Source organism: Mustela nivalis (assembly GCF_964662115.1).
Source record: "Mustela nivalis genome assembly, chromosome: 18".
In the NCBI taxonomy this organism is placed as follows: domain Eukaryota; kingdom Metazoa; phylum Chordata; class Mammalia; order Carnivora; family Mustelidae; genus Mustela; species Mustela nivalis.
In genome coordinates, this window is record NC_139037.1 from 13,679,471 (window position 1) to 13,695,113 (window position 15,643).

At 42.1% G+C, this 15,643-nt stretch overlaps 1 protein-coding gene across 1 annotated transcript in view; it reads right to left on the reverse strand.

The window, feature by feature from the left end:
- PKD1L3 (polycystin 1 like 3, transient receptor potential channel interacting) overlaps positions 1-14,102 on the reverse strand; it is a gene marked incomplete at its 5' end in the record, with an annotated part of 59,121 nt that extends 45,019 nt beyond the window's left edge. The window contains 5 exon segments of the mRNA XM_082712544.1: positions 1,609-1,710; positions 6,801-6,908; positions 12,003-12,122; positions 13,809-13,940; positions 13,943-14,102. Of these exon segments, the coding sequence (XP_082568670.1) occupies positions 1,609-1,710; positions 6,801-6,908; positions 12,003-12,122; positions 13,809-13,940; positions 13,943-14,102 (622 nt within the window).
- Positions 14,103-15,643: the final 1,541 nt, after the last annotated feature.

A 15,643-nucleotide genomic window follows, 5' to 3' on the forward strand; every position in this document is an offset into this window, starting at 1 on the left:
CTCCTCTGATTGCTGTTGTGAGAACTGACAGAAAAGCGTCACGGACAGAAGCAGGGAGAGATGAGCAGGAGGCAGATGCCAAGTTCGGCTGGGAGAGGATGGTGGTTTAGACTCTGGTGTGATAGTGGTGAAACTGGTGGGAAGTGGTTAGGTCTGGCCAGGTGAAAGACAGAGAAGTCCTACAGTCAAAAATCTTTTCTTTCCTTCTGGAAATGTTTTAAGCAATATTGGTTACTGTTCTGTAGAATATCTCTTAGAAAATTCTCACTTAAGGGATTGACCTCATCCTTGTTCTGTTTCACACAACTAGAAACAGTTCTTTTTTGCAGTGGGTCAAGTAAATGTAAATCTATCTTTAGACAACCCCTGAAAGGTTTCTATGTAGGACACAAAGGCAAAAAGGCTGAGAAATTTCTTGAATGTGAAATTTTATAGATTATACAGTTCCTACTTTAATTTTCCTTCCATGCAGATATTTTTTTCCTTTTTAACTATTTTTTGTTATTTCTTTATTTTTAAAAAGAATTTATTTATTGGGGCACCTGGGTGGCTCAGTGGGTTAAGCCTCTGCCTTCAGCTCAGGTCATGATCCCAGGGTCCTGGGATCGAGCCCCGCATCAGGCTCTCTGCTCGTTGCGGAGCCTGCTTCCCCCTCTCTCTCTGCCTACTTGTGATCTCTGTTCAAATAAATAAATAAAATCTTTTTAAAAAGACTATTTATTTATTTATTTGTCAGAGAGAGAGAGAGAGAGAGAGAGCGAGCTCGTGCAAGCACATACAAGCAGAGGAAGGGAGCAGCAGGCAGAGGGAGAAGCAGGCTCCCCATTGAGCAGGGAGCCTGACGAGGGACTTGATTCCAGGACTCTGGGATCATAACCTGAGCCAAAAGGCAGGTACTTAACTGACTGAGCTACCCAGGCATCCTTTTTTTTTTTTTAAAAGATTTTATTTATTTATTTGACAGAGAGAGATCACAAGTAGGCAGAGAGGCAGGCAGAGAGAGAGAGGAGGAAGCAGGCTCCTTGCCGAGCAGAGCCTGATGTGGGACTTGATCCCAGGACCCTGAGATCATGACCTGAGCCGAAGGCAGCGGCTTAACCTGCTGAGCCACACAGGTGCCCCATATTGGTTCTTTTTTTTTTTTTTTTAAGATTTTATTTATTTACTTGACAGAGAGAGATCACAAGTAGGCAGAGAGAGTGGAAAAGAAGCAGGCTCCCTGCGGAGCAGAGAGCCCAATGCTGGACTTGATCCCAGGATCCTGGAATCATGACCTGAGCTGAAGGCAGAGGCTTTAACCCACTGATCCACCCAGGCACCCCCCCCCTTTTTTTTTCCTTTTTAAAAAGAAATTTAAATTTTATCATACTGCATATCCTTTTGTAAGGTATCACAAGTCCTTTTTGGAATTAAGCAGGGAATAACCAACCAACCAACCAACCAATGATAATTGTAACAACACGAAAGCCAGAGGAGCCTTTAAAAATATTGTTAGTAAAGCATCCATTCAACCTGGTTCTTCCCTGCATATAAGTGCTTTGCTTTCCTTATGAGAAAACTACACCTGGGGCCTTTGGTGAGCCAGAGTGGCATTCTGGCGGGACCCACCAGGAAGGGCAGAGGTGGCCAATCCCAGATGTGTGCTGTCCGGGGACGTACTTATAAGATTAGCACGAGCGGGGTGGGGACAGGCAGCTGCAGGATGAGTAGCTGCCACAGAAAGAAGAAAGCAGACTAAGTTCAAGTCAAAGTCTAAGATAGAAATATTTCTTCCTATTTAAGGATGTCTTATTCTTGGCAGAAAACAATGCACGTCATTTTATATAGGGAACCAAAGTGACCCTTCTGAAGACAAGCTAGGATTCCAGAGCTCAAGAGTCACCAACCACTAATGTCTCATCTGGCTTATTCTTCAAAGACCCCCAGTATAAAAATATTTAAATCAGATCGATTGTAAAGCTGTCAGTCCATAAGTATTACTGTGGAAATATCTGCCTCATCATTTCATCAAAAGGAGAGGCTCCCTATTAATAAGTCAGAGCACATTTCTGATAGTTTTAGATGAGACTGGGTGCGTTCAGGGTGGTATGGCCATAATCTAATACTTTCAAAGAATGTTTTTAAAAGATTTTATTTATGTATTTGACAGAGAGAGACACATAGAGAGACGGAGTGGGAGAGGAAGAAGCAGGCTTCCTGCCAAGCAGGGAGCCCGATGTGGGGCTCGATCCTGGGAGCCTGGGATCATGACCTGAGCCGAAGGCAGATGCTTAATGACTGAGCCACCCAGGTACCCCTCTTTCAAGGAATTTTTTAAAAGAATTTTTTAAAAGATTTTATTTATTTATTTGACAGAGAGAGAGATCACAAGTAGGCAGAGAGGCAGGCAGAGAGAGAGAGAGAGGGAAGCAGGCTCCTCGCTGAGCAGAGAGCCCGATGTGGGACTCGATCCCAGGACCCTGAGATCATGACCTGAGCTGAAGGCAGCGGCTTAACCCACTGAGCCACCCAGGCGCCCCTAAAAGAATTTTTTATTCAATTATTTGAGAGAGAAAGTAGAGCAAGAGAGAGAGCAGGAGTGGAGGTGAGGGGCAGAGGGAGAGGGGAAGCGGACTCTCTATTCAGCTCAATCCCAGCAGCCCAAGATCATGACCTGAGCCAAAACCAAGAGTTGGATGTGTAACAGACTGAGCCACCCAGGCATCCCTGTAGTCTGATAGTTTAGAAAATGATCATTGATATTTTACCAGATCTTGGTTATTGCTTTAATTCCCTTTCCACATTTTCCAGTAAGAAAACCATGATCTGAAGGCACTACTAGTGTGTTAACATGACTATTCACTATTAACTTAGGTTGACTTCTTTCAAGCCATGTGCTCTAGACCCATTACAATTTATCTGGCTACGACGAGCCTGCTCTGCCATCTCTATCTCTTCCTGTAACAGTCTCTCTGCCTTGATAGGACTGTTAGGTCTTATTTAGCAAAGAAGCATTGTAACCACTACTGCTGGGGTAGGACAGAGTTCTGAAATGTACTGATTAGTTGCCATGTCTTTTTCCTCTTTATTTTTTAGAGTGACAGCCCATTTGTGAGCATTTGGGGGTGAGGAGGAGGGGGCACAGGGTGCCTCCCAGGTGCCCTGATAACTGGTATTTCCTATGGACAAAACTAGAACTAGTGAAATGTAAGTGATGTATAGGTAAAAGAGAATAGAATTTTCATGAACTAAGAAAAATGTGTATATATAATATCACATTCTAGGCAAAATCAGTGAAAAGTGACCTGGATACCTGCTAAGAAAACTTCTGTATTACAAGGATTAAGAAATTTTACAATCTGATAGAGGGGGGGAAAGGCTACCTGTTTAAAAAAAAAAAGTCTGACTATATTCTTTTCCAAGATAACATTAAATGCCAAAAAGCAAGGGAATGGTGTCTGCAGAGTTTTGAGGGGAAGGCTGAGAAAGGAAAGGCTGTTCCTTGTACTGCGGACTACTGCTTACCCCCCACCCCTTCTTCTAAGGAAACACGGCAGCTCCGTTAAGGACTACATTTCCCAGCCTCCCTTGATGGCAGCAGCATGGCATTGTGATCAGCTCCTGACCAATGGGATATGAGAAGTAACGTGCAATTTCCAGGCTGTACCCTTAAAGGAAAGGATCAGTCCTCCCATTCTCCCTTCTCTTCCTAGTTGATAGAATGCGATCATGGAGGCAGGGAGCTAACACAGCTTTTTTAGACCATCAGATGCAAGTCACAAGGTGATGACAGTGGAACAAGGCAGGAAGAGCTTGGGTCTCATCAACTACAGAGCCAACTTCTCAGCCCTGGACTCTTTACTTACACTGTGATGTGGAAGAGAAAGGAACTTCCATCTGTTCAAGCTACCATTCTGACTTCTGCTACAGCAACTGACCCTGTGTTTTTAACTTGTACATCCTGCTAAAACATGGCCTATTGGGGAGGGGCTAGAAAGACATTTTGAGTATCCATGAGTTCCCAAAATATTTGCACCAGTGGATCTTCCTTGTAAAAACAACTGGAATAGAAATGATACAAAATTAAGAGCTCAAAAAGGGTAAAGTTATGGTATAAAAATAATTGGTGCTAAATGTGAAGCCAGTTAAAACAGATATATGTTCTAATTTGCTGGAAATAGGACTTTGACAAAAGTTTTTAAGTATTCTTAAGTTATATACTAAAAATCAAGGCCGCCCCAGGTGGCCCAGCTGGTTAAGCATCAGCATCCAACTCTTGGTTTCAGCTCAGGTCGCGGTCTCAGGGTCGTGAGACTGAGTCCCATGTCAGGCTCTGTGCAGTCTGCTTGAGATTCTCTCCCTCTGCCTCTCCCTCTGCCCCTTCCCTTACTCTCTCTCAAATAAATAAATAAAATCTATTTTAAAGAACCAATATGGGGCGCCTGGGTGGCTCAGCGGGTTAAAGTCTCTGCCTTCGGCTCAGGTTATGATCTCAGGTCCTAGGATCAAGCCCCACATCGGGCTCTCTGCTCAGCGGGGAGCCTGCTTCCTCCTCTCTCTCTGCCTGCTTGTGATCTCTCTCTCTGTCAAATAAATAAAATCTTAAAAAAAAAAAAAGAACAAATATAATACGGATGCCTGGGTGGCTTAGTCAGTTAAATGGCTGCCTTGGGCTTCGGTCATGATCGGATGAGTCCTGCATCGGGCTCCTTGCTCAGCTGAGAGCCTGCTTCCCCCTCTCCCTCTGCCTGCCACTCTGCCTGCTTGTGCTCTCTCTCTCTCTTTCTCTCTCTGTCAAATAAATAAAATCTTAAAAAAAAAAAAAAAAAGCCAACATAACAATAACCTAAAAAAAAAATCCACATACTATACTAACAAAATCTATGGAGGGAAGGAAAAACGACCATGTACTAATTCCTTTAACCAGGTGAGGGGGCTCCAAAAGAGACTGTTTCACTCCGGAGCCCAACCATTCGAGAAACACAGGTGTGGGAATGTGTTTTCAAAAAGAGCAACTCCTTGAAGGCAAACAATTAAAAGAAGAGTACTGAAGGGCAAAATTCCAACAAAGGACAGAAGAAAGCAGCAAGGAAGGATCACACCCAGAAAGCACAGAACAAGGCCAGAATTGACATCAGTTATTGAAGCACATTTAAGTGTGATAAACTCTACTATAAAAATATTCTCAGCATCAAATACACAAAATTTAACAGGAACACAGGTAAAATGAAGTGACAAAAAATTTTCCAAGGACTTTGGGGGGCACCTGGCTGGCGCAGAGGAGCATGCAATTCTTGATCTCAGGGTTGTGAATTTGAGCCCCACACTGGGCATAGAGAGTACTTAAAAATTGAAAAAACCATTTTTTTGAAGGACCATGCATACATAAACACAAGGCAACTCCTCAGATAAAAGCAAAGTCCTCCTTTCTCAATGAGGAGATTTAAAGATAGTTATTTTAGGGCAAACTTGACTGTATCATTTCTTTTTTTTTTTTTTTTTTTTTAAAGATTGTATTTATTTATTTGACAGAGAGAGATCACAAGTAGATGGAGAGGCAGGTGGAGAGAGAGATAGAGGGAAGCAGGCTCCCTGCTGAGCAGAGAGCCCTATGTGGGACTCGATCCCAGGACCCTGAGATCATGACCTGAGCTGAAGGCAGCGGCTTAACCCACTGAGCCACCCAGGCGCCCATCATTTCTAAGGATGTAAGTGAAACAGTCCAACGTCTAGTTACTTAACGTAGTTAACTTCTTCTACAAAGGCACGTTTAAAACCGCCTCATCTGGGGCGCCTAGGTGGCTCAGTGGGTTAAAGCCTCTGCCTTCAGCTTGGGTCATGATCCCAGGATCCTGGAATAGAGCCCCATGTTGGGCTCTCTGCTCAGCAGGGAGCCTGCTTCCTTTCTCTCTCTCTTTCTCTCTCTCTCTGCCTGCCTCTCTTGCTTACTTGTAATCTCTGTCAAATAAATAAATAAAATCTTAAAAAAACAAACAAACCCACCTCCTCTGAAGTAGTGTATTAACTTCCCAGCACTGCTCTCTGGAAATTCACTTTTCACCACTTGGCTTTCCTGAAACTTTTCAAATGCGTCCTCAATCTCAGTGCCTTAATTATCATCAGAGTGACTTCTGTAATTACTTAACAGTCTCGGAAGCACACCAATTGTACTTCAATCTCATGCTATTATGAAACACTTCTTGTCCACCTCACAAGTCCCCAGTTACAAAAGAGAAGCTGATTTTCACATTTGTTCTTCAGAAAGATATTCATGGGTCTAAAATAGCACTTTCTAGATTGCTCTTTTAATGGGTCCTTGGAGGGCTTGCTGACAAAGACACCTATAACTTGAAGATGTGAGGTCAGACCCCGCAGAAGAATCACCAGATGCACTTCAAATTGGTCTCTTTTTCCAGCTGGTTGGTCAGGTGATCTCCGTAGTCATCCAACACTGTATTGACTGAGGTCATTTCAAGCTAATGCATCTTCCCTAAATAGCATTTATTAAAAAAAAAAAAAAAAAGGAGGTGGGGAGAGGACCCCACAGTGTGAAAGACTCTGCAAGGACTTGAAGAAGACTCTTTGGATGGAAAACTTTGTGGGAGAAAACCTTGTCTTTTATTAAGGCACATGTGAAAAGAAGATGGCCAAAGGCCCATTAAGAAAACAAGTATCTATAATATCTATAAAATGAGAGCAAAGATTGCAATAATGAGACCAGACAAAACAGAACATAACAAATACTGATGGCGTACATGAAAGGATGCACACTTGAGCATTAACCGACCCTTCCAGAGAGACTTGATCTCACTAACCATTACCTGCGGTCCTGTTGCTTCTCATTATTGGGACTTCTCCTCTTGTCTTCTCGGGTCTCCCGTGTAAATGAGAATTCACTCCATGTCTTTCGTCTCGGTCTGGAAAGGCATCTATTTGGAGGCCAGTGGAAAAGGTAATTTATAGTATGTAGCTCTAGCTCTAAGTCTGTAAGATAGCTGTCACCAGCACATACATGGTAATCAAGACAACACCAGGAAAGATGACTATCTTTTTTTTTTTTTTTTTTTTTTAAGAACATAGGAATTGTCAAGGAGCTCTTCTGCTCTTGACGTCACAACACCTTCTCTTCCCCAACATCACAAAATGAGGTCCATGGACTGGGTCAACACTAAGAAGATAGAACTAACTTCATTTTAAGAAATTACGTTCTAAGTGTAATATTCTCCTCGTAGTGTGTAATTCCTATCGGTAGAGAGAAAAGAGTTCAGTAGGTGAACAATAACGTTCTTGAACGTGCTTCCTTGTGTTGACTTGCTGTTCCTCACACATGCTGCCCAACATGCTTTAACAAAATCACACCACCTCCCTGACTAGGTCTCACTTCAATTCAGATCATACTGTGTCCCCTGGGTCTCCGTGTGCTTCTGCTGAGAGGAATCCTTCCCATGTCTTCCTCTACTGTACTCCAATGACAAGGAAGTCCCTGATCTTTACCCTCAAAGCAGGTCATAACCTTACTTTTTGCTTCAAAAAGAAAATGGAAGCAATTAAGGTCCCTTCCAGAGTCCTGCCACCAAATCTGCCCCCAACCAGCAAGCATCCACACCCACAAATGCCACCTTCTGTCCTGCTCCAACAAGCTCCCTGCGCTCCTACCCAAACCCAGCCCCTCTAGCTGCACGCCAGCTCAGACCAAGCACACTGTCCTGGCTACTACTTTCTTCTGTCTTAAGACAAACCACCAATCCACATTGCCTCAGGAACTGCTGCCCTAGTTCCTTCCTGCTCTTGAGCAAAATTAACCTTAAAAATTGTCTAAACTTGCTAAATCCAATTCCTCTCCTGTTCTTCTTCCTCATTTTTAAGAAAAACAACTTTTTTTCTATTTATGTAAAACATTTATAGAGTTCCAGTGTCAAAATTATGAAACCTGTTACATTCAGAAAGATCTAAATTCTATCCTTTCTGCCCTATTCCCTCCCTCCCCCACAAGTAATCACTTTCATTAGTTTTTGTTTTTTTATTATGCTTATGGATGCGTGTGTTAGGCATATATTTACATATGTTCATATCACCCTCTGTCTTAGATTCAAGTAGCATCCCATACATTGTTCTGCAGGTTGCTTTTCTCCACTAAAAAAACAGAAACGACCGCACTACAGTACACAGAGACATTCCTTATTTCTCTTTACAACCAGGGTCCTGTGGACTGTTTCTACTTTTTTGCTATTGTAAAGAGACCCACAATGAACAGTCTCATTCGTGTGTCTTTTTATATTTTTGTCCGTGTAACTTTGGGATAGATTCCCAGCAGCAGGAATGCTCGGGCAAAGGGTAGATGTACATGCAATTTTGCTAGAGACTGCCAAACATCCCTCTGCATCTTGGGGCACCTGGGTGGCTCAGTGGGTTAAAGCCTCTACCTTCAGCTCAGGTCATGATCTCAGGGCCCTGGGATTGAGCCCGCTTACTCTTCTCTCTGCCTACTTGTGATCTCTATCAAAAAAATAAAATAAAATAAAATAAAATAAAAGGAAAGAAAGAAAGAAAAAAGAAAAAAAGAAAAAGAAACTGTATCTTCTTGCATTCCCATTAGCAATTTAGGGCAGTATCTATTTCCCTACAGTCTTGCCAATGGAATATGTTGTTAAGTTTGTGGATTCATGCCCATGTGTTAGGTGGGAAATGGTTTCTCAGTTTTAATTTGCATTTGTCTATTTTTGGGCAATAATACTTCATAATATGAAACATTAAACTTCTCTCTTGAATGTTAAGGAACAAATTTACAAACACTTCTCCCACCAACATGTTATTTTGGAAGAGGCCTGCCTCCCTGCCTTCCTTCCTTCCTAGAGACAGAGAGAGCAAGTGCAGGAGCAGAGCGGGGAGGGGCACAGGAGAACATCTTCGGCAGGCTCCATCTCACGACCCTGAGATCATGTACTGAGCCGAAACCGAGAGTTGAATGCTTAACCGACTGCACCATCCAGGTGCCCTGAAGAGGCACTTCTTAAGTTCACAATAAAATAGCGATTTCTTTCTTTTCTTTTTCTTCCTGGGGCGCCTGGGTGGCTCAGTGGGTTAAAGCCTCTGCCTTTGGCTGGGGTCATGATCAGGGTCCTGGGATGGAGCCCCGCATCAGGCTCTCTGCTCGGCGGGGAGCCTGCTTCTCCCTCTACTCTCTCTCTCTGCCTGCCTCTCCGCCTACCTGTGATCTCTGTCAAATAAATAAATTTTTAAAAATCTTTTTTAAAAAAAGGGCAGTCTTTCTTTTTCTTTCTTTCCTCCTTCCTTCCTTCTTTCTATTCTTCTTTTTTTATTTATTTAAGTAATCTCTACACCCAACATGGGGCTTGAACTCACAAACCAGAGACCAAGAGTCAGCCGGGTGCTCCAACAATGGCTAGTTCTGAACACTAAGCAATTACATCATACCAATACTTTAGTTTTAAAGATAATTAGCAATACTGGATCTCCGAGATATCCAATGACCTTTAACAGGAATGTGATGCTATCTAGAGGCAGTAATGAACTTTACACAAAAAAGAGAAATTTCATAATATTATCAGTAATAACTGCCAGACTCTGTTCTAATACTGTACTTGTATTATCTTACTAATCCTCATAACAGTCATCTGAAGGACTGCCAAGGGGCCACAACAGGAAAGTCCCAGAATGAAGACATGAACTCAGACATCTGACTTCAGAGCCTGAGCGCTCAACCACAGAAACATTATATCTCATCACGGGATTGCAAGTTCAGAATTTGCTGAGTTGGCTTAGATAATGGAACAGAATTCTCTTTCAAAACATTTTTGTTGTTTTTTTCCCAAGATTTTTTTATTTTAAAATTTTACTTATTTATTTTTAAGAATTTTATGTGTAATTAATATCTCCACCCAACATGGGGCTCAAACTCACAACCCCGAGATGCTGTGAGTTTGTATGCTTCACTGACTCAGGGAGATGCCCCTAGAATTCTTTTTGCCCAAGATTATCTCCTGTACAAACACTCCATATTCCAGAGCAGTAATCTCTTGCAAGTACACAAGTGATAATATCAGAAAAATGCATTTTCACTCCAAAACCAAGAGTAGGTGAAAATGTCTAAAAACTCAACTCTTGAAGAGTGAAAAATGAATGGAAAATTATCAACATTAAGGCTGTATTAAGGGTTGTTTTTCCTATCCTGGAGAGGATTTGGGCCCAATAACCTCCTGTAAGGAGGAAAAACAGTTCACAATCATAAGGTGACACACTCACATTTGTGACAAACACAGGACCACTTGATTTGCGCAGAGACTGGCCTCATGACCTTGGCCTCGCCAACAACAAACAGTGCTATCACAGCAAAATCTAGCAAGCGTATCACAGAGAGCTTGAAAGGGTGGAGAATGAGAAGCTGGAAGCCAAAAATTTATTACCCTGAAATACAGGGTCCTTTCAATATCATCTGAGGAAGGGGATCTTTTTTTTTCCTTATAATAGACAGTTATTGCAATGTGTTCTGTTTTATCAAGAACCCATAGATGATTCTTTTTTTTTTTAAGATTTATTTATTTATTTGGCAGGCAGAGATCACAAGTAGGCAGAGAGTCAGGCAGAGAGAGAGAGGAGGAAGCAGGCTCCCTCCTGTGCAGAGAGCCCGATGTGGGGCTTGATCGCAGGACCCTGAGATCATGACCTGAGCCGAAGGCAGAGGCTTTAACCCATTGAGCCACCCAGGCGCCCCGATGTTTCACATTTTTTTTTAAATATTTTATTTATTTATTTGACACAGAGAGATCACAAGTAGGCAGAGAGGCAGGCAGAGAGAGAGAGGAGGAAGCAGGCTCCCTGCTGAGCATAGAGCCCGATGCGGGACTCGATCCCAGGACCCTGAGATCATGACCTGAGCCAAAGGCAGAGGCTTAACCCACTGAGCCACCCAGGCGCCCGATGTTTCACATTTTTTAAAAAAGATTTTATTTATTTGTCAGAGAGAGTGTGTGTGTGAAAGAGCAGCAGGCAGAGGAAGAAGCCAACTCCCTGCTGAGCAGGGAGCCCAATGCAGGACTTGACCCCAGGACTCTGGGATCATGACCTGAGTGAAAAAAGCAGACACTTAACTGACCAAGCCACCCAGGCTTCCCAGATGCTTCATATTTTAATAAGAATGCATTTGTGACTTTTCAAAGTGGAACAAAATTTTTACTCAGACTGCGACATTGTAAGGTCCTCGCGAATTCACTGAACTAAGAATAAATGCTGGACACACCCACCATGAGAAACACAGATTGAAAGAAAAACCACACACCCAACTTCAGGCACACAATTCTCATCGCCTTCTCCTGCGGAAGCAAAACGACACGACAACAGTCTCGTCACCCTTCACCTTCTCATCTTCCTCCACCACTATTCTGTTTGCCTCCTTTGCTTTTGTGGCCTTCCCTCTGAAGTCCAAGTACAGAATGGCTTAGGGGTGCACGTGAGGAAAACAGTTTACTGCAACCCCTTCCCCCACATCCCCCAAGTCAAGAAACAAAGGCAGCATCAGGCACAGGTCTAACTACCAGAGTGGGATGTATATGAAAGTCATTCCAGATGAAGAGTTTCTCACTCCAATCAGTATCACGAAGATCATGATAGCGCATCCTTTGCGCTATCATTCACAGATCATTTCTCTGCGACAAGAAACCTTCTTAAGCACATTCTCCCCCAACCCCCATTTTTTTTCATTTAACCAAACGCTTAAGTAAACCTTGAGGCATAATGTCCATGATCTGCCCTGGAGACAGGACTAGGACACACATCTACTCTTAAGCATTCTCCTCTTGGGTGGTTCCTTCTTAAAAAACCACTTCTTGTCAAGCGGGACCTACCAGGCTTTTCCTTTCCTCTGTTGCCTCCTCCTTTGGATGTCACTTGGCATGTATCTCCCTTTCATGGAACAGACTCCTTAACCAATATGTCCACATGCCGTCCTTATGTAGAATCAGTTTCTATAAATTATGAATTTGGTGGCATGGGACTTCATCACTTACCAGCCTGGCAAATGAAAGAATGTTCCAGGGGGCACAAGTCCACTTTTGATGAGATCCAGTTGGAGTTTCTGAACATGTAAGTGCAGCTGGGCGGCTCCCGGGGCCGGGGATCCGCCACACCTGCCATAGGACGACCAGACCCAGATGAGCCTCAGACTCCAAAATCAACCTTTTTTCAAAGTAAATATGAAAACCAAATTTTGCTAGCTTCTAAGAGATGGAACTTAGGATATTCCCGCAAATGTGATGTGTTATTAAGGGTCCAGAAGCGAATGGTCAAGAAAGAATTCTTGAAACATCTTCAGTGCAAGAAGGTGGTTTTATTAAACACTGGGACAGGACCTGAGGGCAGAAAGAGCTACCCTGGGATTGTGAAGAGTGACTGATTACATTCTTTTCAATTGGGAAGGGTTAGGGAAGTCTCTAAGTAATTTGAAAGCAAGGTTTCCCGGAGTTTGAGGGGGTCATTTTCTACTATGTAGTAAACCTTAGTTACAAGACCCTTTAGATGGCTATCACTGGGCCATACGTTTGAAGGATGATTGCTAACCTATACCTCTTAGTCAGGGGACGAGATAAAGGAAGTTTCCAAAGGGATTTTTATTTTTTTAATTTTTAATTTTTATTAGCATATAATGTATTATTAGCCCCAGCGGTACGGGTCTGTGAATCGCCAGGTTTACAAACTTTACAGCACTCACCACAGCATATACCTTCCCCAGTGTCCATAACCCAACCACCCTTTCCCTCCAAAGGGATTTTTAGATGTTAAGAAGACTTGCAGGATCCTGGAGGTCAGGTTAAGGTCAAGTTAAGGTTGCTTTTTGCCTCCAGAAAAGTATTAACACTGAAGCAGTTAAGCTTCTCTCTGCCCACACATTATAGATAATTTATTTTTTCATATTATGAGCTCTTTATCACAAGGCTTTGTATTAATTTACCTAGACTTCAGTGAAGATGTTGGTCATATAACACGGCCTTAGATATTTCTCCAAGACCACAATATCATGGTGCATGACTTTGAAAATATCTCTGTAAGAAAGATAACAGGCAAATAATTTCTCTTCTGGCTTCTGAATTAGGAAACTTGGAGCCAAGAATGATGAGGAGAGGGGACCTGGGTGTCTCAGGGGGTTAAAGCCTCTCTGCCTTCGGCTCGGGTCATGATCCCAGGGTCCTGGGATTGAGCTCCACAGGGAGCCTGCTTCCTCCCCTCTCTCTCTCTGCCTGCCTCTCTGCCTACTTGTGATTTCTCTCTCTGTCAAATACATAAAATCTTAAAAAAAAAAAAAAAGAATGATGAAGAGATATTTGCCAGGAACAAAGTGGCCATAAAAAGTTTCCCATTTTAGGGGCACCTGGGTGGCTCAAGTAGGTTAAGGGATTGCCTTTGGCTCAGGTCATGATCCTGGAGTCCTGGGATCGAGTCCTGCATCGGGCTCCCTGTTCCGCAGGGAGTCTGCTTTCCCCTCTGACTCTCCCCCTTCTCATGCTCTCTCTCTCAAATAAATAAATAAAATCTTTTTAAAAAAGAAAGTTTCCCATTTTAGAATCCTACACAGCACTTTCAGTGAAATATCAGGTAGGCTAGCTTTTGATAAACTCTGAGAAAATCTGTCTTTCTACACAGACAAATCAAAGGTTAAAGACCCAAAAATAAATATGTCAGAGGAACTGAGGTAATGAAGTAAAGCGACTGATTTTTTTCAATATACAAAAGCGGAAAGATTTAAATTTTTTTCTTTCTCCTGTTCCAGAATAAAAGTAAGGACTTTTCTTTTATAAACACTCATCTCAGAGCCTTACCTGGATTGTTTTTTTCTTGATGTTTTCCCAGGTGCTTTAGATTTTGCCCAATCCACCACTTACTCCCTTCCTCTAGAGAGTCCCAGAGAAGATTCTGGACTTCCAGGTTCCAAGTGTAAGCAAGGTGTCCCCCCGGACACGACAGTGATTTTCTGCTTCCTCGTAGCTGCAGTGAAACCTGTTAGGTTGATAACAATGATTTTTACCGTGTTGCTCTGGGATATTTAGCTCATTTCCTAGAATGACACCTGTTCTGATATATAACCAAAACCAGATTCCTCCCCTGAAGAACATTTTCTCTGTGAATTGTGAGCAAGAACAGTGTAGGCGCTCAGCAGCTTCCTGGTCCTTTAAATATATTTTTGGTGGGTTTGTCATATTTATTAGTATCATTGTTTTAGGAAGAGGGAATAATTTGTGAAGGAGATAAAAGTCTTTTTGTTTTTCTGTTTTTAAGAACCCAGGTGGAGTCCCTACCAGCTGAAAACAAACAGCAAAGATCAATAAAGCAATGGGCATTTATAAAGTACCCGCACCTGTGTCTATACAGCCAACTGTGCTTTTAGCTTTACAATAGCTCTTTGCTAAGCCTAGGCTGTAAAGGAATAGAAGATATGGAATAGCTAAGTCAATGTTGCTAAAAATTAAGAAATGTAGTGTGTGTGTGTTTTAAAGGAAACCATTCTTACAGAACCCCAGGACAAATTTAAATTATTGTATTCTGCTTTTTAAATACATTCGAACATAAAACTAGGCATAACCTATATGCTAAAGCTCTTACACAATCATAAAAACCAAAAAATAAATATCTGATGGAAGAATACAAATTAAATACAAACAGAATTAAAAACCAATGAAATGAAAACGGGCTGCACTAAATAGCTATCAGACAGAGAAACATGTTTTGACCACTAAATAGCTATCAGACAGAGAAACAAGCTATGACCACACAGGTTGTTCTGATTTGGCAGGTACGCTCTCTCATACTGTAGCAAAAATCCATTCTCTCACCACTTTTCTTTATTTAACTTGCTGAAAAACCTTTGTTCAGACAGCATGTCATTTGTACTTCACCTGCAAGCCATCCATCGTTTATTTCAGCCAGTTTTCTTTCTTGGTACCAAAATATAAGAATGAATACAATAAAATGCGGGCACTGAAATAGCTTGGTAGGTTTCAGGGTTCAGGTGGTTGTCCAAATGATACTTATATTATTTTTAAAAATCATTACAGAAAGACACTAGTATCCAATATTCTCTCAAGTGTCTATGCCAAGAATACACTCCTCCCTCAGTTTGAAAAATAATGCGGTAATGGAACTAAAGATAAATATGGTATGTTCCTTACTTTTAAAACATTTACAGTCTAGTTGGGGGGGGGGGTAAGACCTAACAATTGTAGTTAATAAAGAGAGAGAGTGCCACTGGACAGCATATATCTATGAAGACTCAGATGAGGAAGAAATTTTCCCCAGCACTTGACCATCTTGAGATAGAGGGACTGGTCATCTCAGCAGGAGTCAACGTGAGTAAATGCATGGCAAATGTCAAGTATTTAAAAGGGGAAAGAAAGAATTCTGTGTGGGGCGGGTGGGATGGGCACTTGGGGAGACAGTACTGGGGAACTGAAGCTAAAAAACTGAAATGTCTTCAAATGCCAGGAAAAAGAGTATCCAATTAACATGGAAGGTTTGTAAATAGCGTCCACCAGGTTTTCGCCGCAATGAAATCGTTCGGGGGCAAGACTTTGCTGCAAAGTCTAGATTTCCCAAAACCTTCATTAACACACATACTTACGTACATACATACGTTTCAGACATTTTTAAGTGAAACCTG